This window comes from Strix uralensis, chromosome 14, assembly GCF_047716275.1.
Source record: "Strix uralensis isolate ZFMK-TIS-50842 chromosome 14, bStrUra1, whole genome shotgun sequence".
Lineage (NCBI taxonomy): Eukaryota > Metazoa > Chordata > Aves > Strigiformes > Strigidae > Strix > Strix uralensis.
The window spans coordinates 18,543,177-18,570,162 of NC_133985.1; the positions used below are offsets into that span (position 1 = coordinate 18,543,177).

General features: G+C 40.3%; 2 protein-coding genes across 13 annotated transcripts in view; both read left to right on the plus strand.

Moving 5' to 3' along the window:
- Positions 1–214: 214 nt before the first annotated feature.
- On the plus strand, positions 215–18,209 carry GFPT2 (glutamine-fructose-6-phosphate transaminase 2). The gene is made up of 19 exons (XM_074884055.1): positions 215–258; positions 5,159–5,266; positions 5,851–5,949; positions 6,636–6,761; positions 7,338–7,396; positions 7,907–8,041; positions 9,514–9,575; positions 11,156–11,235; positions 11,526–11,643; positions 12,329–12,492; positions 13,023–13,118; positions 13,224–13,321; positions 13,670–13,790; positions 14,106–14,263; positions 14,400–14,514; positions 15,136–15,263; positions 15,989–16,156; positions 16,590–16,751; positions 17,351–18,209. The coding sequence occupies exons 1-19, from the start codon at positions 252–254 to the stop codon at positions 17,393–17,395; spliced, it is 2,049 nt and encodes a 682-aa protein (XP_074740156.1). The 5' UTR covers positions 215–251; the 3' UTR covers positions 17,396–18,209.
- A 1,833-nt stretch (positions 18,210–20,042) lies between these two features.
- Positions 20,043–26,986, plus strand: part of MAPK9 (mitogen-activated protein kinase 9) — a 79,342-nt gene continuing 72,398 nt past the window's right edge. For 11 of the 12 annotated variants that reach the window (XM_074884069.1, XM_074884062.1, XM_074884064.1 and 8 more), the window contains exons 1-2: positions 20,043–20,178; positions 24,599–24,773. In XM_074884069.1, the coding sequence (XP_074740170.1) occupies positions 24,652–24,773 (122 nt within the window). In that variant the 5' untranslated portion in view covers positions 20,043–20,178; positions 24,599–24,651. The other variant, XM_074884058.1, reaches the window with a different exon arrangement.

Genomic DNA, 26,986 nt, shown 5'->3' on the forward strand with positions numbered 1-26,986 from the left:
CAGGGCTGGGCCGGGCCGGGCGCGAACCACCGCGGGCCCCCCCCGCCCCTGGGCCGGGGCTCTGCCCCCGCCGTGCAGCCGCTGGGGGCCCCGGGCGGAGCGGCCCCGGCGCCCGCTCCCCGGCCAATGAGCGGGGAGGCAGGGGCCGAGCCGGCCGCACTATAAGAGCCGGGGCGGCGGCAGTCCCCGAGCAGGGCCGTCGGGCGGGAGCCGCGTTTCCTGACAGCGGGAGGGACCGTGCTGGAGCGACCATGTGCGGTGAGTGACGGGACCGCGGCTGCCGCCCCTCGCCCGCCGCAGCCCTTCGCCTTCCGGGCGGGATGGAGCTGGGGGCCTCCCCGGGCCGCGGCGGGGGCCGCTGGTAGGAGCGAGGTGCCCCGGGCCGGCCCAGGGTCGGGGTGCTTTGTCCCTGAGCTGAGGGGTGTCCGGCTGCCCCGCGGGGAGTCCCGCGGGAACTCGCCCCCCCCGCAGCGGGTTCGTTCGGGACTGGCCCCGCTGCATCCATTTTGGGGGGTTGGGATGGGGGAATGACCGGCTCTTGCGGTGGTGGCAGGTAAAGGTAAAGCTCCTCCGTCCGCCCCCTTCTCCCAAGGAGAGGAGACTGCCTTTCTGCTCCCCAGAGCCTCCCCTCTCTGTGCCCTCCCTGTCCGGCTTGGCCCGGATTTGTGATCGAAAAACATCCCGTTCCCACCGCCCGGCTGCCCTGGGGGTATCTCGGCAGCGTGGTTAACCTTTGCTCCTCCTGGTGCCTCAGTGCATCACTGCTTTGGCTGATGCACAGGCTTCTCGAGGCGCTTGGCTCTGGTTTTCATAATCCAGGACTAGGGATTAGTTGTAACTCACTTCCCAATTGCGACAATAGGGAAAGTTTGTGGTTTTCAAACAAAGGCTGTGAAGGAGCTTAATTCTTAGCTGATGTGAGTTTATTCACCTTCCTTTATCTAATAAAGATGAGATGGTGAAGATAATACTTACATCGTGTATGCAGTTGCTTAGATATGCTTTGGATCAGATTAAAATCAAACTGCAGATTCAGAAGCTGTTAATGCAATGTATTTTAGTTATGGAGGAAAATTTAGTGAAACTTTACCTGTCACTTCACTGAAACCTCCTCTCAGGTCTGGAAGGATACTTTTGTTGAAAGTAGAAAAGATTGTGCTTGTACTTAGCCACCATGAACAAACCCTCTTTTGTGAGAAGCAGACTGAAAATGAGTTGAGTTACTGCTCCCAAAAATGTACTTTCTGAGCTAGATATCTTTTCCCTGCCTCCACATCCTCTTTAATTGTAACCTTAGAAAGAGCAAGGAGTCCAGTAAGCCTCTTTCACTTGAATGGAAACACGAGGTGATATTGTTTGAGCTCCTACGTGACTCTCGGTTCACTATCAATGAGACAAGCTCGGTGTCTTCTAAACAAAACCCCTTTAGGTGAGAGACTTGGCTCAGTGCCTAAGCAAACCAAAGGTATTGGTGGCAAGCGCTAAGCAGTGAGACATAATGGTAACATCAAAAACTTAGCCTATCTGGGCTCTATATTGATTGGGAAATGAGGGTGTTAACAGTGTTAAATGAGTTTGGTAAAGCATCTATCTTGGGGTGGAGTAACTGACTCAGTATGAAATGACAAAGAGAGTGGCAGTTCATGAAGTGCAGTGAGAGTAGTGTTAGTTTTCTTCCCATCAACATTTGGAGACCTTTTACATGACATTTGTTACCATGAAAGATGTCCCATATCTTCCTTGCTAGGCTGATCTGCTGTAAAAAGTGCAGGAGTTTTTGAGGTTGCAACCAACAGTTTCTAAATTACCTTTTTTTATTTGTTTTTATTTTTGCATATCTTCCCAGGTGTAAGTGTTGAAAATACGTCCTGTTGTGGTTTTTTTTTCTGATTTCAGGTAGCACTTGAAGATTTAAACCTATTGATTTCTGTTTTGAAAATAGATAGGTCATTAAATACTGCCATAAACATGCTCTTTAGGAAACAAAGTTGAGATGTTGTCACACTAACATGTAGAGAAGACAGTATAGCAAAAGTATGCAGGGTTTAAAAACCAGGTAAGATGCTCTTAAACTGATGATCTACCTATTTTAGATCAAAATTAGTGTCATCAGGGTATGAAGTTGAGACTGGGACTTTCTCAAGGCTAAGTTTCTGGCATCAACAATGTGCTTACCTTTATAGAGGCATCATTTTATGTAAAAAATAAATAAATAAATAAAAATGTTCAAACTTCAAGTATAGGCTGCCCCCTTCTTGATTTTGGTGAAGTCTTGCAATTGCAAGAGTTCTTGGGGATTTTTCCTACAAAAAATAGTCTTTTTGATGCTCTGCTTGCAATCCTGAAAGGGAAAGGGGAGTCTCTAAAGCCTTGCTGTGCACATACAGGGAGAGCCTTGCTTTTAGTGCCTGCACCTGATTAAAGCTGGTTTTAGTAACATTTTAACAACCTTCTGTTTCTGTTTTGAGTATCTGATTCTAAAGGTAAGCCACACATGATTGACCTAGTTCACACTTCTGTGCAAACTTTTTAATTATGGGAAATTATAAACTATATTCAGAATACAAATCGAGAGTAATGCCCTAGTAAACCGCTTCTTAATTTTTTTTATTGGATTCTGATTGTATGTATGACTTGGGAAGGTATTTAATTGATCGTGTTGTGCTGACAAATAAACATTACCTTGCTTGATAGGTATCACTTCAGTATTGCATTAGCTTAGAGAGTACTTGAGTCTTCACTAGGGAGGAGAGATGCAAGCTCTGGAAATGACATCTAATAGCTTGGAGAGGCCATTATAAAGTAACTTGCGAGCATCACAAGGCTTTCTTATCAAGAGTATGATTCAACTAAGATTCAGTTGTACTGGTTTGTTTCCAGAAGGAATTAAGCTACAAGAAGTCTTTATCAGAAGTTCTTTCTACATGAGTTGAGCAATGTGCTTTAAATCTAGCCAAAATGATGACCGAGTAGGGAAGAAAATATGCAAGAGGGTAAATCATGAAACAGAAAAGTACTAGAGAAACGGTGCTGAGAGAAAGATTTATTTCCTTTAACTGAAAGAGTTTGTAATATATTTCTTGAAGTCAGGCTGCAGCTATTGCTTTCATTGTAAATGGCCTCTAGTGACTTCTGTGTCTTATAATTCACGTGTGTGGAAGCACAGCTACGGTTCCCTGGAAACAAGGATCTTTTTAACAATTGCAGCACACTGGTAGCATTGTAAGGACGGTCCCGAAGGAAGGTTCTTCCTGGAGCTCTGTGTAGTCAGAGATGCCACATGGATCATACGAGGCTGATGCATCTTAAATACATTGTGAAATCTGGCCTAGAAAGTAGAGCTGGATCTGAAATGAGGTGTGTAGCAATGTTTTGGAATGATGTTGAGAAACTTGTATTGAAGAAATTGAAGAATGCTGCTCTTGAGGTTCGTGGTTAGTGCCAGAGAACGGTAAATAATCTGTCTGGAAAAATGATCAACAAGCTCTCAGTCTAAAGTTACTGTATATAACCAGAGGCATTATTTTTCAAAGCATCCATGAAGAACAGTATTTAGCTGTTCAAATTCCCAAATACCTCTTTAAATGCAACTATTGTCTTAATATCTTCGTTAATGTTGGACGTTCTAGAAATCGTTAGGCTGGCCTCCTCATAAATCTCACTTCTGTAGCAGAAAAGCATTTTTCACCCTTTAATCCTTCCAGGATAAATTCAGAGACCAATGTAATAGTCTGTTAGTCTCACTGTCAAATCAAGAGTATTAATGGCTTAAAACCAGTGGAGTAACTGAATTCACAACAATATTTATAAGGGAGATTTATTGGTGTATCATTATAACAGCATCTTCACTACAGCCATTTACAGTTCAAAAGCCTTAATTGAAGGGGAAGAGGGTGTTAAATTTCAAACAAAGGCTTTCTCTATCTAAAACGCTTGTCTGAAGTGCTTATCTGTTGGGCTCTTAAAAGTCTGGTTTTTGCTAACTGTAGTCTCCAGTCCTGACTTGTTTCAACAAATTCTCCAAGAAACAGTGAAATTAGATATTTCTGTTTTATTGGGGTACAGATTTGCAAGAGTTAATAAAAGGGCCTAATATATCCTTATAAATGGAGAAGTCCCAGGAAGAGCAGTAGGCAGAGAAAAGGAATGGTTGTGTTTTCCTTTGCAGGTGATCTTTTTATTACACCTTTTCTAAAGATAAAACATCCCCTGAATTCCTTATAATGAATAAATGCTTGTGTACTTTTGCTTTCCAAAAAAAAAAAAAAATTTGTGCAGGGGTAGGATGAGGAGGGAGCCAACCTCAAAACTAAAAAAGCCACTTCTTGGTTGATGACTGGCCTATTCAAGAGAAGAGGGATCAGACTTGCAGACTTTTCCAGGCTCTGTTTGCCAAGTAGGCAAGGAGTGAGTTCACGTCTTTCCGTATGACGCCTCTGTAAGAGTTGACCTGAGTAACACGGGGCAAGCAAATGGATCTCATGTCTCTACTGAGTTGAGTTTGGCAGGCACCATTGTGTTGAGGCAGTGCAAAGGGTGAATGCTTGTTTTTTGGGTGACCCTGTTTTTGTATCTTCTGTTTCTTTCCTTTGTTGTCCTATCCTTTTGACTTCTGCCCTCTCTTTATGTTTTTTTCTCTGTTCTCCTCCTGCTGAAGTGACTGTTGTATACAGGATTAAGCTGGAGCCTCTCATAAATAGATGTTGTGCCTAGTACCTACCCGTGGGTATTTAAGGCCATGACTTTGATTACAAAAGTCTCCTTGTGTTAGTACTGGTGAATATATTCCTTCTTTGAATGTCTGGATATGAAATAGATCACAATGTTCCCATTTTCAGCTGTGGTTTTCACGAAAAGTAGAGATTTTTTAAGCTCTCTCAACTGTTTAACTCTTGGTGGGTAACATGAGGAGAGCGAAACTGGCCAGGAAAGTGTATGTGTTGTGTGGTGAAAATGAGAGTCCTGAATCCTCTATTGTATTTGAACTCTTTCCATTAAAAAACCTGGTAGGAGGAATTGTACTAATTGGGAGATTGAGTCCCCTGGGAACTCTCTGTGATACTAGTTTTAAAGGGTTTTAACTTGAGTCTGAAGGGATGGAAACTCTAAAAAAATCTTTGCTTCTTTTTTTCCCCCTTCCCCTTTTCTCTTTAAACAGGAATTTTTGCTTATCTAAACTACAGAGTGCCTCGGACTCGGAAGGAAATATTTGAAACCCTGATAAAAGGATTACAGAGACTGGAATACAGAGGATATGACTCTGCAGGTATGTAAACTAACTGAACAAATTAACAACCAATAGCTACTTCTATGACTTTTTGGGTATTTTCAACTTCTGCATGTTGGGTTTTTCTTTTTTTTATCCTGCAGATTAAAAGATCAGAACTAATTACCTTGATTCTTGGAGTTTCTTCTTCAGCTTTCCTCAGGACTTTAAACTGGGTGCTTAGCTCTTTAATCAGATGGTGGTTGAGGTTTAGTACACATAAGCAAAGCAAACAGGGTGTGAGGAAGAAGACCTCCATACAGGGTCATGTGATGTGTGCCTCAACCTTTTTTGTGCATGTGAATCCCAGTGAAAGGATGAGGAAGATTAAACTTTAAGTTGGCTAATTTCATTGGGCAAAGTATATCAGTCTGTCCTCATGAAAAATTTGAGATGGCTCATGTATATTTTCATCTATGCAGTGGATATAGATTTCATCTAGGGACAGACTTCAAATATATCCCTTTGAAGGATAATTTAAAAATAATTGTTTCACTAGCATGTGCTTGTATTTTCTCAGCCTTCTTTTCATCCAGTGTATTTCATGATTTAAATAACACTTGTGACTGTGTCCTATACTGTAGGAGTGGCAATTGACGGAAATAATAATGAAGATAAAGAAAGGTTCATCAAACTAGTTAAGAAAAGAGGAAAAGTAAAGGCCCTGGAAGAAGAGCTGTACAGTAAGTGTCTTTAAAAATTACCCCTTTACTTTGGCGTCCCAGTGAGATATCATCTGCATCTCAGCAGAAAGTCAGACCATGAAATTACGGTTACGATTCTGTACCAGAAATAACTGCATTATGTAATCCAACGGCAGTTAAATTGTTTGTGCCCCACAAAACTGCACTTGAAAAGCAAGCTGATCTTTAGGTACAGCGTTGTGAAATTATCAGTCTACTCTCCTCTCTTTTGGCTGCTTCTTTGTTTGAGACCTGGGCTCCCTGGTGCTTTACTGAGATGAGTTCTGTGCTTGGGAGCTGAAACGTCGAAACATGGACTCTGACAGAATTTACGACCGTTTAAGCAGCTGGCTGTCATCACAATCTGCTTTATGCAGTGCTTCCATCTGTGAAGAACTGAAGTTTTATTTTAATACGTTTACATTAGATTTTGTAGTAATGTGGTCTGTTAGCCTAGCTGTTAGTATTGGCTGAAAATGTTTGAGTCTTGGCAAACAAAGTTTTAATCACAGTAACTTGAACTATCTGAAGTGTAATGTCAGGAAAGCAAATGGTTTAGAAGAAGGCCAGAAGATAACTTTTAGATTTTGCCTGTAGGAATTCTCTTAGTGTTTTACTAGGGGTGTGTGTATGTGAGAGAGAGACTCAACCTTAAATATTCAGTAAACTGAATTTCTTGTGTATAGAACAAGATGACCTGGATTCAAAAGCAGATTTTGAAACACATTTTGGAATTGCTCATACTCGCTGGGCGACCCATGGAGTACCAAGTGCAATAAACAGTCATCCTCAGAGATCAGATAAAAGGAATGGTACGTGATCTGCAGCGCTCTGGAACTGTATGAATTTGAAATGGTTCAGTCCACATAGTACATATGCTCTCCATTCTTACTAGTGTTATGGTATTTATTTTGTATACTAGGCTTAAGCTGTTGCCATTCTAAGTTAGATACTTTCACAATAAAATAGCCTCTTCTGAGGCTAAAGTAATACTGTAAAAGATTAATGAGCTCCATTCTCTGAAAATTGATGCAAATTAGTCAAAGTACAACAGTCTTTTTTTAAAAGATAAGACTGAAAATATAAATGCATCAATATTGTCTGGGCTGGAAAAGGGAGATTTTGTATCACTTTTCACTTGAGATGGCTTGGTGGTATTCTACTGGGTGTAGTTTAAAACTGTCTTAATGATTTGGAACAACCTTTGTATGCCTTCAGAATTTGTAAACTTCTATCTTCTGTTATCGATTTTGTGATAAACTGTAGGTCTGAAAGCTATAGCAGGTAGATTCTAGCATATTTCTAAGCTTTTCTCCCTCTAATTTTGTATTCTGAGTTAAATATCTTAATTTTCTGCTACTGATGAGTATATATTTTTTTCCTTTCAGAATTCGTTGTTATCCATAATGGAATCATCACAAATTATAAGGACTTGAGAAAATTTCTGGTGAGTCTGTGGCAACTTGATTCTAAAACTAGAAAGTAAATGCTTCACCAACTACCATCAGATATTTCATGACTTTGTCGGAATCTGAATGCAAGTTTCTTGATATCATCTATAAAATAGTAGTGTGAAGGAGTCTGCCTAATAAAGATACTGGTGAAGTGCAATATGTTCTTGTAATCCGAAATGCAAAGTCATTATGAGTAGAGTAGCAATTTATGTTCAAATTCTTCGAGAGGGTCTGTGGAGTGAGCTCCCTTATGTCTCTTGTTGCTCGACAGATGTTAAACAGATCTTACTACTTGTTTTATTACAGTGTTTCTGAAAGATTAGCTATGACAGGATAAGTCTTTAATATTTTGTTTATAGTGATACATATCCACTAGTCCAGTGTAGTGCTCCAAGCAGTCTGTCTTACCGTGCAGTTTCTGGTGGGAGGAAGCTGAGAGGCCCTTCCGTGTTTCTTGCTTGAGGATGAAAACACTTTTCTTACTCTTCTATATGATATTTCAGGAGAGCAAAGGCTATGAATTTGAATCTGAAACGGATACAGAAACAATCCCCAAATTGATCAAATACATGTATGACAACAGAGAGAGCGAGGACACCAGTTTTTCAGCCTTGGTAGAAAGAGTTATTCAACAGTTGGTAAGTGGGACGTTCCTGTTTTCCTGGACTACAGTATAAGCTATTTGTGGGATTCCTTAGTATTCTCCTTTTAGATCCTCTGCAGGAGTCCTCAGAAAGTGCTGCAAATAACACTTTTTGGCCTCTAAACAATGCTTAATAGACCAAGAAATGAGATTAAAATTTTGGAAACTTCAAAGGCTTTTCAATGGCAAATCTTTAAATTGCATTAGCAGTGGGGTTTTTTTGGTGGTTTGTTGTTTTTTGGGGAGTTTTGGGGGGTTTTTTTTTAAGCAAGAGGTTATCACAGTTTTTTAATGAAGCAGCTTAATTTAAAAAAATTAATAGCCTCTGGGAGTTGAAATCTCTCATAAAGGGCAGTGTGTTCTTAAAGGCTATCCTGATCATGTTAAAACACTGCTGTGATTCAAGTTTGTCTAATAATATGCCTTGGCTCCCATATTTGGAAATAGATCTAACAAGCTGTACTGATTCATGGCATAGTTGGTTTCCAAACTGCGAAGTGGGAATCTACTGTTACTTAGTATGTGAACACTTAAAAATGTTGATAGATGCATTGCAAACTTGGAGAAAGCTTGCTTTGTTTCCTCCCCCAGTCTCCGGGCAGATGTTTTCCCTCCCCTTCATGCAGTTTCTTACACTCTTTTCACGTCCCCTTTCTCCTCTCTGAAGCAACTCTGTAGGATTCCTCTAGAGCAGGGCTGACATACACACAAAGTAAAGACCTGTATGGGTCAAGAGGGAACAGTGGTGCAGCCACCTAGTTGAAGGGAAGGGTGGCTTCCCCTCACCACAGAACAAGAGCAGAGTAGTCTGACTGGAGTTCCTGCGAGAGGAGTGAATGTTGCCATCTCTTCTGTTTGCAAGGTGGGGGGGCTTTTGCTCCTGCTTTTGTAATGCTCCTCAAGTTCGCGAGCTGTGTTAATACTATAGAGTGTTTGACTGTGTTCCTGGTTTTGTGTTGTGGATTTGGGGGTTTTATTGGTGGAGGTTTTGTTTTGCGGGTTTGGGGGGTTTTTTTATTACATTAGTGAGAATTTGCTACTTAAACTAGAAGTAGTAACTCCAAAATTTTAGCTGAAAATGCATGATAAAATGCAGCTGCATCCACATTCTCATTAAAAGTCTCACTAAAAGTAAAGGTCTACAGTCTTCATGTTGATATGAGTAACATCTGAGAGCTTCTCTTTATAAATAAAAACAGTACCTTCTAATGCAAGGGTTAAGAAACTAAGTGCTCACTTCCTGATCTTTCAGCTGTTGCACTGTTATGTGCATGTTAGCTTGTTCTGCTCCCTGACCAATTCCTTTAAAGGTGCAGTCTGCCTTCCAGGAAGAGATTCCTGATAGTAGTAAAGAGCTCTCCTTCACAGCCCCCTCAGGAAGAGGGGCCCCAGTTTAATGAGATGTAACTAATTGAGATAAGTTGTTTAGGATTTTTTTTTTTTCTCTTCTGTTTGCATGGTTTCCAGGAAGGTGCTTTTGCATTGGTTTTCAAGAGCATCCATTATCCAGGTGAAGCTGTTGCTACCAGGTTAGTGAAAGTCCATTTTGTACTTAATTCATCATGCTCTTTTAGGTTTAAAAAAAAAATGGTAACATCTATAAAAAAAAACCCAAACCAAAACAACCAAAAAACCCCCCTTCAAGAAACCTAGAATACTGATGTCTAAAATTCTTAATTAACCAAAACTCTGAAGGTAGATAGCTGCACTAATGGAATCTGTGTGAAATGCAGCAAAGTTCTGCTGAGCATCTCTTCAACTGACTGTTAAATATTACTTAGTTTGAGCTGTAGTGACAGCAGGTCACAGAATTTCCAGAGGCTTGTGTTGATTCGCTATGGTATTTAACTTGATTTTGTTTAATAAATTGGCTGTGACCACTCACTTTCTGAGGATGCAAAGACAGTAGTGAAAAGTAATCAGATGATGTTTTCTTGCTTCATGCAAATACACTTCTGGTTGCAGATTGTCCAAATGACACACTCAAGAGGGTACTACTCACACACTCATTCCCAGGCTGTCCTTTTATCTGTTACAGTGTGTCAATAAAAAAGCTCAGTATATCTCCTGTTTCTAAAGTGGTATTAAGAGTTATCCTGTATCAAAGAGGGAGGGAGAAGGGTATGGTTCAATTTTACTTCACATTGAATAAAGACTAAGATAAATATGTTCAGGTTGGCTAAAATGCCATCATATTTATACAAACAGTGTTCTATAGCTGTCATAGCATTTATGAGTTTTTTCTGTGTTAAGTTCTGCTTTTATTTATGACTTAGAAAACAACTTTCAGGAAATGTAAAGATACTAAAGTAGCAAGTGAAGTAGCAGTGGGAATAAAGACTGTTTTATACTACAACCAAAAAGCCCATTGCTCCTGTGTGCTAAAATGGGACTATATTAAAATTGTGAAAAAGCCAGCTCTACCATCATTCTAACTGGAGAACATCTTCTGAAATGAACTATTCTATATGTGGTTCAGGTTTGGGTTTTTAGGAGTGGGGGGATTAAGAGAAGCTAAATTTGTAATCTGAGGTGTTGGGGGTGGTGTGAATTACTCTTTTATTCCTGTGAGATTTTTTTTTTTTAATAAGCTCTTCAGTGTGGCACATGACCCGTATAATTGAAAAATGATCTTAATATTCTACAGTTTCAGAGGTGCAGTAGTGATGGTTGACATTTCTGAATTTAAAAGGCTAAAGGGTGGAACAGTATTTCAGTAGTAAAGAGCACTGGAGCTTATTGCTGGCTCACTTCAGAGGCAGAGTAAGCTTTGTTTAAAAACAGTATTCAAATTGGTGCCTGTGCTAAGCTGTTTTGTGATTACTGGAAGGAAAGCAACTAGTTCATCTACGTTCTCCTCTGTCTGGGTGTAGTTCATGGGGAAAGAATCACCAAGGCATATGATACCTATTCATGTAATAATATTTGGTGAATCTGCCAGAAACAAGCCAAGTTTATATAACTCCTGCCATGTAATGGCTTTAGGATTGGGGTTGGGGGCGATCTTTAGGAAAGCTAGATGGTATATTGTCTTTCAGCTTCCCAGATGTCCTCTGACTTCTTTGAATGCACCTTTTTCTTTATAAATTTACATGTTTTCCCTTTGTAGGAGAGGGAGTCCTTTGCTCATTGGGGTTAGGAGCAAGTACAAGCTCTCCACTGAACAGATTCCTGTTTTATATAGAACATGTAAGTTGGTAAATCAAATTACATTATTTTTAAGAATTAAAATTATTGTTACTTTACTTTATGATTAGAAATTAGGTTAATTGGTCTTTGTACTATAAAACTACCAGCTGATGCCCCAAATAGCTTCTTAGGTGAGGTTGTTATATTTTTATACTGCTGAACATGTACTTCATGTAAAAGTCCCATCCCCTCAAAATATTTGTGTAACTGTGATGACTTGAACCTGTGTAGACAGTAATCTCTAACTTGAACATTGGTTTTACATTTAAAGTGTCTCATTTCTTTAATAGGCAACATTGAGAATGTAAAGAACATATGCAATTCCCGAATGAAAAGATTGGACAGCTCTACCTGCCTTCATGCTGTTGGGGATAAGGCAGTAGAATTTTTCTTTGCTTCAGATGCAAGGTAGTAAAAGTACTTAAACATTTATCAAAATACTGGTTTTGTTCAGAAGCGAGATAGTTCTGAAAATCTTATGCTGTCTTCCTGCTGTATAACTGTTTTCTGATAAAATAGTTTCTAATCGAGGTAACTTCATAAAGGCCCCAGCTAAGAAAAATGTGAAGGCTTGACATCAGCATTTGAAATGCAAATGAGTGCAATATCTGCCAGTTGCTAACCTCTGTGTAAAATACATCCAGTGTGGGAAGTTAAGTTGGGTACAAATAGACATATCAGCTGAGTATTTGGGCAGACTATAGGTTAGTCTGGGTTTTGGCATTTTAATCCAGCTATCACAGGAAGAGATAGTGGTGTGATTCCAAACTTAGCAGGAACCTGGTGTACACATTTATCTCAGAAACAAGATGGTGACCTTAGGGGTCCATCACTGGGAGGCAGGATCAGATCAGGAGGAACTTGCTGATGCGAGATGCTGTGGTTCCTCAGCCTTGTGCTCCAGGTTCCTGTGAGAGTGCAGGAGGAGCAGCAGATGGAGCCATTTCCTTTAAGATGTCTATCTGTGGTTATGTCCAAAAGGAAGATAGAAGGGGGGCTGGAAGTGCTGTGTGGCATATTTAAATGCTTTGAGGAGTGCTGCTACCAACTCTTTCTGACGTCAGGTGTGTCTTGCTTCTGTTTTTTTCTGTAGTGCTATTATTGAGCACACCAACAGAGTAATTTTCTTAGAAGATGATGACATTGCAGCAGTAACTGATGGGAAGCTTTCAATTCACCGTCTTGAGCGTTCAGCTAGTGATGATCCTTCCCGGGCCATTCAAACCTTGCAGATGGAATTGCAGCAAATCATGAAGGGTGGGTTGAAACATCTGTAAACGAATATCATCAAAGATGGATAGCTACCGACTGTGTAGTAGATGAGGCAGAAAACTGCTCATTTGTTGTGAAAATGACCTGATATTTAGGCTGTTTGTAGTGGGAACTGACAACTCCAAGACGAAGGGAAGATGGGCGGAATGGGACCCTACCCATTTTTAGCCTTGGAAAAGTCTTAGATGCTTCTATTCATCTCAGTATTTAGTGAAAATATAACTAATGTTAGCATGTTATAGTTGTTGGCAAACTTTGACTGTAAACTAAGACCTGAAGCGGAATACAGAAGTTTCCTTAAAAAAGAATTCGGTTACCTTGTCAGTGCTGGGAAATGAAACCAACCAAATACTGAACCACCAGTCCCTCTTTTCTTCTCGCCTTTTGTTTAAGCTAACACAGTCAACTTAGATTAGCTTGCTACCACAGGTTGTCTTTAAAGTCGTCTCTTTGTAACTGTATATAGACTTCAGATAACAAACCTAAGCATTACCATGTAATGTTTTTCTAAACAGGTAACTTCAGTGCCTTCATGCAAAAGGAAATTTTTGAACAACCGGAATCAGTTGTCAATACGATGAGAGGCCGGGTGAATTTTGAGAGCAGCACAGGTAACTCAGAACGGGCGTTCAAGCTGCACTAAGCCTGCAAATTTTGAACATACTAACTAGAAAATAAAATACACCATTGATAGATGTTTTTTTGTTTGTTTATAGTTCTGTTGGGGGGGCTGAAGGATCATTTGAAAGAAATCAGAAGATGCCGAAGACTGATCATTATTGGCTGTGGGACCAGTTACCATGCCGCAGTAGCTGTATGTTCAGCCTTAGCTGAAATGCATACGTAACTCCCTAGTTGCTGGGTTTCTAGACAATAGCTCTTCATCTGCTTTTTCTTCTATATTTCAAACTTTGCCTTTCATTGAGGGGTCTTGCCCTTTTATTTATTTTTCCTTTGTGCCACATTCTTTATGAATGCTCCAATGCGGTTACCTACCATGCTAGAAATTAACTTTTTTCACCTTGGTTTTTAAAGCTTTAGTGAGCTGTAATGATCAATTTTTGTAATAAGAATCCACTTAGATTATCTCTGACTCAACTTAAGATGTCAAGACTTCTATAGATGGCAATATTAACAAATACTGTGTGCTGCTTGAATACAGACTCGACAAGTATTGGAAGAATTAACTGAATTACCAGTGATGGTGGAACTTGCTAGTGACTTCCTGGATAGGAACACACCTGTATTCAGAGATGACGTATGCTTTTTTATAAGTCAGTCAGGTGAGCTGCATTTACTGTTTTTCTTCACTTGAGTGAAAACTGTAGAAAAAATATAAAAAGCCAGTGATTTATTACTTTCTGCATGTTGCAAAGGAGGATGGTGGCTAATGGCCCAGATTTGTCTTGAATGAAAGTTTCTTTCAGTCTTGAGTCAAATATATAGACAATGAGTGAGTGTCGAAAGATTGTTTTCAGTTGCATTTTGCATTGTGTGTGGATGCAGTTATTGAGAACACAGTTATGTAGAATTTTATGCTTTTCAGGAATCATTACTATCCTCTGTCAACCTAAAGTCAAAATGTAAATGTTTTCCAGGTGAAACCGCAGATACACTTATGGCCTTGAGGTATTGTAAAGAACGTCGTGCTCTAACAGTTGGCATCACAAACACCGTCGGGAGCTCAATATCCAGGGAGACTGACTGTGGTGTACATATCAATGCAGGACCTGAGATAGGTGTGGCAAGCACAAAGGTAATTGCTGTTCAGTGTTTGACTTTCATACTTCAGCCCTGTGGAATCCAATTAAAACTTTAATTGTAGCACTTCAAACTGAGATCATAGTAACTCTCTGCAGACTTAGCTGCTAAATGCTTTTTTTTGTTTGCAGGCTTACACCAGCCAATTCGTCTCTCTTGTAATGTTTGGCCTAATGATGTCTGAAGACCGAATTTCCTTGCAGAAAAGGAGACAGGAAATCATTAGTGGACTAAAATCATTGCCAGGTATATTAATATTTTGGGTTTGAGAAGGGATAAGAGATGTTGTTTAATGGGCAATATGAAATACTACTCAGGGATGTTTCTTTCTCATTTAAGTTTTGCTCTCCCCCTCCTCCTGAAAGGTAGACAACATAAAAAAAAAAAAAAAAGGACTATTAGTTTCTGTACTAATTGCCAATTTTACAAGTGCCCTTCCAAGAAACTTGGCAGGAAGATCAGAATTTTCATGGGTTGGATTTTCTAATTACAATAAGGTAGTTTTATATGAAAAATATTACTTTATCTCCTAAATTAGTGATTTGAAATTTTTAAAGCCTTTCACTTTAAATTGGGATAGATAAAAGGAAACTAATTCAAGGTGACTTTAAAAACGGATATACACAACTTCCTTTAGAAATACAAATGGGATGTCTGAGCACTGCTTAAACTAGTAGTTGCTTTAGATTTGTTACTCTAAATAAGGCTGGAGAAAATATCCTTAAACTGCAGTCAAAGATGCAAAGTTAATGGTTGAATTATATTAAGCATATTTGTTCTAAGAAATCATTAGAACATCCTTCTACAAGCAAGCTATTTTTTCCAATTAAAAAGTTTTTAATATGTGCTTTTTGTGTGCCCCAATAGAGATGATTAAAGAAGTCTTGTCCCTGGATGAGAAGATACACGATTTGGCTCTTGAGCTGTACAAACAAAGATCACTGCTGGTTATGGGTCGTGGGTATAATTATGCCACTTGTCTGGAAGGAGCTCTGGTAGGAACCCCTCAGTATTGTTGGATGTTATTGAAAATGAGCTTTTGTGGCTTCTGCAACATAGTTTAATTCTAATATTTCATTACAATTTAATTCTGCTTCAGTAAAACTGCTATCTATAATTAAGAGCATTTAGTCCTGTTGGATTGAACACATGTAAGGTGAACCTGGATATGATATCAGTTTCTTTTTTCTTTCAAATAATAATAAATACAGTGTTTAATGAGTCTATTTAAAAAAAACCCAAACAATTTAAAATGCTGACCCATTTGAAAATAACATTGGAAAAACACAATTTGTGATGTTCAGATGAGATGCTCATGCAGGAAACTCATAAATTATGTTATGAACATTCTGGGGGAATGGATGCATATCTATCTCTCACAGAAATTTGAAATGTATTATTGAATATTGAATATAAAGAATATTGAAATGCATTAGCCAAGGTTGTGCTGGGTGTTAGGTTCTTAAAGTTCCTGTTGATTATTCCATTTCTTTGTCTGCAAATGCACGTGCATGGGCAAGCTCTGCTTCTACCAGCAGCCTGCTAGAAATCCCAGCAGACAAGTCTGCCTGTTTTCACTATTAACTGGTATTTGAAAATACCGATTTGATACCGTATGTCTGTATTTAAGTGGCAGATGTACAGCTTTGGTGTTTTGCTTCTTGTGGCTTTTATTTCTCATCTGATCTGCTAGTAACTTGATGGCATTTGTGTTTTTTAGAAAATAAAAGAAATCACATATATGCACTCTGAAGGTATCTTGGCTGGTGAGCTGAAACACGGGCCATTAGCCCTCATAGATAAACAAATGCCTGTTATCATGGTGATAATGAAGGATCCTTGTTTCACCAAATGCCAGAATGCTCTGCAACAGGTCACTGCTCGACAGGTAAGCTGTTTATCTAATACAGTGTGATAGGGAAAGAGATTGTGGATGTCGTATTGCTGCTGACTGTGCCTCAGAAAAAGGATGTATTGGTGATTTTATTTTTGTTCCTAATTATTAAGTTATAAATAAGATGCATAATCTGCATTGTAGGTTCTCATTAGAGGTTAACAACAGTAGTGAAAATTGATTCCATGTGGAACATTTGTTTGGGTTTTTTGTTTGTTTTGAAGCAAATGGAATTATGTTAAAACTCTACAGGGTGAAAACATTCAAGTCTTACAGAACAGTGAATGACAAAAGTCATTACACAAGACTGGCATTGTCTGTTAGCTACCTGAGCATCTTCAAACATAGTACAGGCATGCTGTGAACCAGTATTTCAAAGCAGTTCTAAGCCACCTCTTCACTTAACACTGTGAAATTTTATTTTCAGGGTCGTCCAATCATTCTGTGTTCTAAAGAAGACACAGAAAGCTCAAAATTTGCATACAAAACCATTGAGCTGCCTCATACAGTTGACTGCCTTCAAGGAGTCCTGAGTGTTATTCCTCTCCAGTTGCTCTCATTCCACCTGGCTGTTCTCAGAGGATACGATGTAAGTGCTTTCTATATTTAGCACTCCAGTTAGTGCAGTTTTGAACTTCCTCCCACCAATGTAAAGTGAGAGACCCAGTTATATTGCATGTCGAACAAAGAACTATGATAATAGTTAGTGGAGCTTGTAGTGACTAGTAGTAGAGGTGGCATTTTGGTGCAAATTCTTCAGCTTAATTTTTTTAATTGATATCCTAAAAAAATTATAATTTGCTTGGTGTGATTAGTTAAGAGTGCAGATAGGACTTTTTCAGATAACTAAATCTGAAAATGTGATATTGCACTTTAAAATAGTTCATTACTTTGTACAGCTTAGTTTGTTGACGCTGGCTGGGTGTGTCAGTTTGATAATGACGACTGCTTTGGAAGGGTACCCTGTGCAAAACAAATATGTATTTGTTAGGAGGGTTTTGGAAGCAATGATGAATTCAACAGTGAGTCGTTATCTTGCAGCTCTATAGTCGCTTGTGTGTGTGGAATGTGTCTAGAATAAAGCAGAACTCATTAGGAAGTCTAAAAAAAAGCACACTAAATGAACTGTCGAATGCAGAACGTCAGTATTACTCTGTCATATATTGAAAGTCTGTCTCTTCATTCTAGGTGGACTTTCCAAGAAATTTGGCCAAATCTGTTACTGTAGAATAACAGCCAAGAACAGCTGATGTTTTTGTCACCAGACCTCTGAGTTATACTTGTAGAAATGTGTTGTTCTGAATTGATAGGTACAAGTTTTTCTAAAGAGAATGACAGTGCTAACTGGAAAGTGTCAGAAGGATTTATCTTGCAGCTTTAAAAGCTTTTGATGTGCCTTGTACCCAAGTGCTTTTGCTCACAGCAAATACTCCTCTAAGTCCTGAAATTGCCAAAGAAGATAAAAATTGTTTACACATGGTATACTGAATGAACTTTTCTACTGTGCAATATATATATATATACAGCTCTCTTCAGAGTAACTGTGAACATTTTTTTAGCCTACACTACTTAACTAGTTTTAAAGATATAGTATTTATAACTACAATTGTATAGCTTTTTTTAAGTTATTTTTTTAGTACATGGCTTATCTGTAGCATTGGTAATGCTCAGAATGTAAATACTGAGCATGTTGACACTTGTGTACAGTTGTTAGTGTTTTTTCCTACTTCAGCTTCAAACTGGAAATTTGTTGTCCCTCTTCCTCCCCAGCTTCCCCTCCCTGCTTTGCATCTGTGTTTTGTATTTTAACCAGTCATTTGCAAAGCTCTTTTGTGGCTGTAAATTCCCAGCTATGTTTTAAATTTCTGCTTCTTTCAACTAATTATTTGAAAAGCCAGAGCAACATTTTGGTTTGTATGCCACCCCAGCTCTTATTTGCATAACATGTACAGTGCAACAAACTAAGGGAACTGGATGTCTTTCAAGTGATATTTCTGTTTGAAGAGTGTACAATAAAATTACAATGCCATTAAAAGATTATACAATTCTTCTTGTTTTGTGGTTTTTGTTTTTAACTTGATGACTCCACATCTCCGGTCTGAACACGGGTACAGCACTTCAGTACTCTGATACAAGTCTTGCCCCAGTCTTGCCTAAATACTGATATCAGACTTCTTTCTCTTTTTCTGGGGTTAGTTCTTTCTGTGTCACACAGGTCTCCCAGGTAGACATACCTTTCTTTTCCTTATCCAGCAGCTGTGTTTGAAAATAATATCTCACGTTTGGGTAGCTTGCTCCATATCACCGTATTTCTGAAGCACATGAGTACAGGAGAATTAAAGTTGGTGACTGTTTGTTAGTGTTTTGCCAGACATGTACTGATACAGCGGTGTCATCTCTGATTGTAGCTGCTACTGTAGTTTATACCAGCTATTGATTAAACCTTTGTATTTTACCTTCTGCTGAGGTAGATGAATATGGGAAGAAATTTATTGCAGGTGAAAATAGAAGCTGTGTCTCTATTTTTATATACAAAAACCCCCAGTACCCTATACTGGCAAATAGGGGACAGCTTCTCTAGAAGTAAAGCCATATTTTATTAACATAAAAGCACGCTTTGCTAGTTGTGAACTAACTAGCAGTAGGAAGCATCTATAAATCTCAAAGAAATAAGCCAGATATACACATAAAATTTTTTGCTTGTTTGTTACTTTGGAACAGTCAGAAATAATATTTATTTTCTGCATTTTATTAACTAAATCCTTGACTAGTGGAGTTTTCTTTATGATATTCCTCTGCAGGCTTGTTTCCAAATGAAGATGTTTGAATGCTTATGTAGGTTAATAGCTTGAAAGTGTCACACTAGCTTGTTGTAATAGGAGCTTCTTACTGGAAACTGCTCTAGTACTTTTTATAACCACATAAAAGAACACAAATCATAACAAGAAGTGATAATCTGACCTAGATGCCAAGAATATGTAACTCAGTATCCAACGTGTTTTGGTAAATGATACAAAGGTTCCTTTTACTCTACTAGAATTGGTAACTTCTTCATAATAACAAGTGGAGCTGTTAAAGGAAACTGATGTAATTCTGCCTATATGATACATTAAATTGATTTTAAAAAATTACAGATGTGCTTTTCTAAAATCATCTAAGAGAAATCACAGAAAAGAAAGCTCTTGTTAGTCCTAGAAGAGATGGAAAAATATATTGAGTTTATTTTTAGTCAGCAGCTGTTTTAAAAAACAAGCAGTCCTAATGTCAAGGCAGGCGGTATGGTAACGTATAGAAGGCTTATGATTTTTGAGTGGGGTCAGAAATAGCTGGGCTACCGGGAGGGAATAAATCCCTTCCCTTCTGCTCCGTCCCCTGCGGAAAAGCCGTGTGAAGCCCATTCCCCAGTGCCTGAGGCCATCGCAGACCCGACGGGGACCGGGCACAGTGTTGTCACCCCAAAGCAGAGCTGTGAGGTGACCGGGGTGGTGACAGGCTGCCAAGGCGTGACGTCATTCTGCTGTGGCGCTGTGAGGGCTTCCTGAACACGGGAGGTGTTTCCCTCACGGAGCACTGCCCCCCCCCCGCGGGCTGGAGCAGGGCGGCTGTGAGCATTGGTACCACCGCAACTCATGACGCGGCGCTGCTGTGAGGTGACATCAGAAATGTGGTGACAGGTTGACGTGCGATGATGACATCACGCCAGAGGGCGGGAGCTGCGCCCAGATTGGCCTAAGCTTCCCTATCTCCACTGCGGTCCTTCGCCGTCCTCCCTTATATAGTGGCTGCTAGGTCCCGCCTCCGGAGCTCGATTGGATGAGCTTCGCCAGCAAAGGGCTGCGATTGGGCTGGGCGGCTGTCTGTCACCCGGCGCAGGCCTGGCGCGGCCTGTGTGGAGCACCGGGAGGCCATTGTGGCAGGGGCAGCTCTGCGCGCCGGAGGAGGAGGAGGCGGCGGCCGCGGCCCGGCAGCGCCGCGCCCCGTCCCGTCCCGGCGAAGCCCGACCGAGGGAGGAGACGGTGAGGGCGGCCGCCGCGAAGGGACTCTGTGGGCGGCGGGGCTGGAGCCGGACGGAGCGGGACGAGCTCCCGGCCCTGTGGTGACCAGAGTCTCCCGGCTTCTCCTGCGGGCCCTGCCTGCCGAGGCGCGGGCAGAGCCGGGGTTCCCCCGTGCCGCTGCCCCGGGCCGAGCGGGAGGGAGGCGGGGGGGAGCGACGGGGCAAGACTGGGGGTCCCTTCCTCCGCCGCGCCCCGCCAGCGGACTGCCCTGGCCGAGCCCCCCGCCTTTCCCCGTGCCGCAGTGCCGCCGCCGGCCCCGCTCCGCTCCCAGCGGGAGCCGCGCCCGCTCCGCTGCGCCGGGCGCTGCCTCTCCTCCACCTTCTCCTCTCTTGCTTCGTGTCCGGCCCGGGGCGGGATCGCCCCCTGCCCCGCTCCCGCCGGCGAGGGCAGCGCGCTCCGCAGCCGAGCAGCCGGGGACCGGGGTGCTCGGCGTCCCCTGGGAGCTACCCCTCGGCCTGAGGGGGTCGAGGGCTGAGCCGAGGGAGAGGCCCACGCTGCGCGCCCCGCTCGATGCGAGGGGAGCGAACCTGAGCTTCCTCCTGAGCCGGAGCAATTTCTTAGCAGAAGTTTTAGAAGAGATGTAAGAAGTGCTTTTGCTCAGTTATGTGGCAGTTACATAATTGTACAACAGCGTAACTGGTTACAGCAGATGCACGTTTAAACTTTTTCCCTTGTCCCACCGACTTGCCTCAGCAGTGGTGCTGAGATACACCCAGTGTTTCTCTGCAGTGTATGAGTATACTGTTACAGGTAGTTGGTAAAATCTTTGGTCAGTAATTGTTTGGGTGGCTTAAAGAAAAAGACTGACTTTTCAAAGAGCTGAATAGATGCGGAGTACTGCTACACTCTGCTGTAACCGATTGACATTACTCAGCTACTGCTTTGCTACGATTACCTTTTTTAACACTGTCCAGGAGTTGTGAGTAGAGGGGTGGGAGGCAACTCACTGTGGTTTTGTAGTTGGACTCATACCTGTTGATATATATTGCTGTAAAGATTAAAGAAAACCCCAACACTATTGAATAATAGTCTTTAAAAGGGAACACCTGAATTTGAAGATCGTTTGCAGGGGTGAATAAGAGAATGGGGGGAGATTTTCTGCACAGAATTTACATATCTTTTCATAAATATATATGTGTGTTCATTGTCTTTTCATTCTGTCAGTAGTAGAGTTTTAGCTTTAGGCTTAAAAATCAAGCTAAGTTTCTTCATGTTCTTATGCTTCTTTGTCAGTAATAACATTTCTGTAACCAAAACAACCCTGGGAATGTGTTCCCAACCGCTACAACCTGTTTGTTTCAGAAGCCTTTGACATGAAGATATCCAGAGGACAGATCTGGTTAATAATAAGTTGCCGTTGTAATAAATGCCTTTTAGGGAAGTGACTGTTTAATACAGGATGTATGCTATAGTGCAGTTGCTTTCAACTTCTAAAAATTTCTTGGTGGAATTCCGTATAACAACTGATAAGCCTACTGATGGTAGGTTTGATGCGATGGTTATTTTTCTAGTTAACTTTCATGAACCGCTCCTGTAAGTTTCCTATATGTGAATTTAAAAAAAAAAACCCCAACAGCACCACTCAATTTACATGCATCTTCTGCATGTTCTAAAATAGAAAAACATCTTGAAACATTGTGATTCAGTAACATGCTATTATCAATAGGTAGAAGTATGTTTGCTGACTATCCTGTGACTTTCATTTTTGCTCTGGTCCTATTTGGTGCAGCTGCAGCTAGGAGCCCATAAATGAAAATTTATGGCAATAATGCCTATTTCAAAAAAAACCCTGTATGGAAGTGTGGAGTAGGTTACTTGGAGTGATTAATTGAATAATTTCAGGTAGGAGAGTAACAGCTCAGGATTAAGAAACTTACTTGTCTGATATACTTTTCCCTTGAGCAGTGGCAATTCTGTTTTTATTTGGGGGATCTTGCCCCCAAAATAGATTGTCTGAAGTCCTGCAAACAGCTACAGTCCCATGGCACCTAATTTTACATTAATGCATGTGTCTGAGATAATGTATGTCCTGATGCATCCAAGCAGCTTGCAGCCCAAGTGAAAATTAGGGCTCAGCTTATGGAGAGGCCAGGTGCTTAGCATGGTGAATTGCAAAGGATGTCAGAACACATAAAACTTGTATGTTGTGATGCCTAATTCCCTCTTTGGGTCTTGTCTAAAGAGCTTATCCTGATCTCTAAATGATTTTTAAAAGATGGCTTTGTGCACACAAGGTTCCTTAAAAGGGGGGTTTCTCTGGTTCAGGATAACTTCCTTTTCCCCTACTTCTTTATCACTGTTACAGAAAAGTGTTTCATTAACCATGAGGAGGTATAGTTCTTGTGTAACTATCGGGTCTCTAACTTGATACCCAGCTTATGCAAAATCTATACTTGCTTGGTTTTGTTCTGCAAGCCCTTTCCAGAGGCAGGATCTTGGCCTTTCAGCCATACCTTTCTTCCAGTGTATTCACTGCAAATACCATGGCTGCTCAGGGACTGTTAATCAAAAAATTTGGTACCTCAGAGTCCATGGCTTTGGAGTAATAAAAAGGGTCAGAAAGAAGAGTGGGGCTTTTCCTGGGATGTAATAGGAAAGGTTGGGAGTGCCTCTTAAGGCAGCATTTGGTCTCATGTTAGTCTGAGTTGATTGTGGAGCTGCATCTGACTGCCCCTAAAAATACTGTATTGGAGGTGTAATTCTTTTCTTCCCTTGCTACTACTGCTGTGGCAGAGGCAGAAAGTTGGTAGCTCACATTTTCCCTTTGCTGATCCTTTCTCCTCTGCTTTTTTTTTCTTAAGCTTCTAAGAGGAAATATCATGTAAATTTACTGTCTAAATTGCTGCCAGAGATGACCAAGTTGAATATTACTTAAAATGCTGCTTGGATTGTGAGAAACTAGAAGGTAGAAGGGACTCGAGACATTTCTTGAGAATCCCTTAAGACTAACCATTATCAGTTCAGTTTAAGCCTGGTCTTTATTAGGATTTGTAGGTCTTCCACCTGTTTTATTTGAAAATTTCTTGGAGTTCATCTGCTGGCTTAAGCCATGGAAAAGATGGTGCTCCCTCCTATGTGCACCTAGAAAGAGAGAGGTCCAAATTCTAATTCTTGAAGCAACCAAGAGCTATTTGTGTGGCTGTATGCTCTTCTAGGATGGGCTTCTGCATTTGCTCTTAAGGCTTTCCTGTTTTGCATTTTGCATTGGCTCACAAATATTCTGTAGGCCAGCAAAGAGAGAGGGACTAGCTGCTCTTTCTTTAGCTAAAGCAGACGTTGTACAGCCGGTGGCTAGGACAGCTGCTCCGGGGGAAGGTGATCTGCTTTCATTTCCTCTTTCAAGGAACACTTGACGGTGCAATTTACTCTGGGCTGTAATGACACTATTTGTCATAGTGAACGTGAGATTAAAAATTCGAGACTTTGTGAGAGACCTCCTCAGTAATTATTGAGGTAATTCTCTTGTAAGGTTTGCAAGAGCGTTGGAGGCCAGGAAAAGTGGAGATCTCTACTTGTTACTGTAGCACTTTAGAGCTGAAGAGGTTTAGTCCATTACCTTGGTCCCGGATGTAATTACCTACCTCTAATTCATTCTTGACAGATGGATATAACTTGCTGTCTATTATGGCATGAAAGTCTCTTTCAAACTATGGCACAGATCTCTAATTCTTGTAGGACTGTAGGTACACTAACTGATGGCATAGGATGTTGTGGTGTGTTTAAAATGGGAGGGAGCGTGGGTTGCGATAGGTATGGATCGGGGAAGGGTTGTTTGGCCGAGGTGAGGAGGCAGAGCCCTGCTTGAAATTTCCTCCTGAACTAGATTGAAAGGAATTTTGGAGAAACTGCATTAGCCTTGGGGATTTTGGGGGCAGTTGTTTGGTTTCAAACCTGTTTTGCAGTTGTAATTAAGTCTTTTATTGAAACCCTGTTTCCTTCTATGTATGTGGACTCCATGGGTTTCTGCTGTTGCTTTTATCTGCATTATCAGTGTTTGAAAGACATTTTTTTTCTGTAATACAGAAATTAATACAGTCCTAGCACATAGTAGTAACTCTAAGTTAGGGAGTAGCCTTCAAGTAGTAGAGTTGTTGAAATTGGGTGGTTTTGTTTGTTTTTACAGTTGTTTACTTAACTGCTTTTTGTTTTAAGGATTGGAATAGAAACATGTATTTACTTAAAGCTGTGAAAGCTGTAATTATTTGCTCTTTGTCTGCAAGTATTTTTCATTAGTGATAATACATGAAGTTGAAAGAATGCTTACTTAATGGTCTGCTATTGAAAAATTCATATGTGTTAAAATATGTATAATATATTTTTCATCTTGTTTGCCTGACATTAGTGAGGGATTGAACATTTGTTGTCTTTCTTTTTCTTTAAGATCTTGAAAACTTAACCAGGTCCTCGAGAGAGAAAACTACATGACACTACACCATGAGTGACAGTAAATGTGATAGTCAGTTTTACAGTGTTCAAGTTGCAGATTCAACATTCACTGTACTAAAACGTTACCAGCAATTGAAGCCCATAGGATCAGGGGCACAGGGCATTGTTTGGTGAGTAATAAATACTTTATTTAAATATAAAAAGCTATAAATATAAACCAAAATTTGAATGTATTCCTGATAGAGGTGCCAGAATGTAAAATACTGATGATCACTTCTGTCTCTTGCTACAGGGTTATGGACTAAATAAATTCTAAAACATCTGCTTGCTATAGTTCATGTGCAGACCTGTTTTTTATTTCTGTTTCTAGTTCTCGCATTCCCCATGTAGTTATGATATTGCAGTGTGAGGTATGACAATGTGATGGTGAGCGATTCTGGGTTTTACTCGTTTCTTCATCACGGCCCCCTTTCTTCCCCCCCTTTTATTCCCGATCACTCCTATCCGTTTCTAGGAGCCATCAATGCAGTGCCTTGCCATTAACTGGCAGGATGAGGCAAATCAGTGTCATTGTCACTCCATGGATTAACCAGAAAGGGATGCTGTGTGAGGGGTTGGGCTGGCCGGCTCTTCCTTGGTGTGTCACCTCAGCTATGTGTCCAGCCTCCACTGGCCCAGGACGTGAGAGTCATTAGTCTGATCCTGAACCTTAGTCTCTTGTATGGCACCACACCTCTGGGCCAGCTAAAGGTAAACACTTTCAAATGTTTTTTAGACTGCACCAATCCATTCTGCACAACTTAGTGCCAGCCCGTATTTTGTTGGGCCAAACTTACTTGGTAACAGCAGAAATGTTTATTGATGCGGTTTTTAATTCCTTACACAGGGAAGCAAACATGCTCAGGAATCCTCTAATATTAGACTTAATCACAACACATGGTGGGCTGTTCATGCTTTAAATCCAGTCTGCAGTTTCTCTTCATCTATAAATTCTGCAGAATAAGTCTGATGACTCATGTGTTGTGAGCAACTCCTTATACAGCACCTGCCCATTTCTTTTTGGTTTTTCATAACCATAGTAAGTTATATATGTAGGAAAAGAGTGCATTTTTGTGAGAACATGCCTTTATTTTTAAATTAGATACCCACATTGCCCTGCTAATAGGTGAAAAATAAGCAAAATCAGAACAGCATATTTCATTCTTCCTTAGTGGGTTGAGTGATGAGTGGATAGGCATACTAGATCTTGGTTATTAGTGTTGGGGTAAGACTTAGTATAACGCTAACGTTTTCCAGGTATAAATATTCTTAAAGTTGTGCTTGTTCTAGATGGCATGCAGGAATTTAGAGTGTTTATAAGCATTCCTCCTTTCATTAGAAGTAGTGCATTTCTAAGCTATATGACTTAAACTAGGTGTTTGCTTCAAAATGAAGTTAGGGTCATGTTAAGGTCAATGTTTTGGGAGGAAGAAGGAATGGTCTGTTTTATTGACTTGTTTTGAGAATACTTGATTTATGGAACAACAGAGTGAAGCATTGTATAAACTTTCATCTTCCTGTGAAATACCTGAAAACTATGTCTAGGTTTAAGAAGGTGCAAAATTTCTCCTAAAATTCCTTATAGTACACAAAGCAAAGATACAAACTACTAGGATGTAAAATGTAGTAAACTCAGTGTAAGATGAGTGCTATCCTGTCGTGTTTGGCTGAAAAAATTGTCCAGTCGTTAGTGTGGCACTCAGATGTGATGCTTTTTTTAATCATGCAGTGTTTAACATGAAAGTTAGGAAAAGTATTTCTGGAGTTTTGTGTGTGGATTTTATTTTTTGGTGAGAAAGTTTTAATATTGCGTGTCACTTCAGCTAGGAGAGATCTGAATTTTGCTATTTTTTTTCTCAAAATATGAATGGGAAACTCCATTGGTATTGCTTCTGCTTTTTTTTTTCTGTGATATTAAAATGTAGAAAAACAGTTTTAAAAATACATATTTAGGAAAAGTGATAAATGAAAGCTCTAGGAAGATGAAAAAGTAACTCAGTTGTTATGTAGAAGGATTTCTTTCTCACACTGCAAACAGGGTAGGAGAGAAATTGGATATACCTGTTGTATTTTATGTCAAAGTACACTTTTATACATGACTTTCTGCACTTCTTTGTTACTAAGTATTAATACATTTAAAGTCTTATAATCTATTTAGGACTGAATAATCACTTATACAAAATTATTCTTTTGAAATAACTTTTGTCTTTGTCTTCCTGATATCTCCCTTCCTTTCTTGTCCTTGATTTCCTAAACTTTCTAGTGAATCTGACTTTTTTTTTCTGTCCCAGCAAATTTCTTTTGTCCTGCAATGCAGCAAAGCCATGATCTTATAGCACAGCTT

Excerpts from the sequence above, each read along its gene's own strand:
- GFPT2 (XM_074884055.1), top strand. Across the intron at positions 5,267-5,850 it reads CAGAGGATATGACTCTGCAG|GAGTGGCAATTGACGGAAAT; the intron begins GTATGTAAACTA and ends CCTATACTGTAG. Across the intron at positions 16,752-17,350 it reads CTGTTCTCAGAGGATACGAT|GTGGACTTTCCAAGAAATTT; the intron begins GTAAGTGCTTTC and ends TCTTCATTCTAG.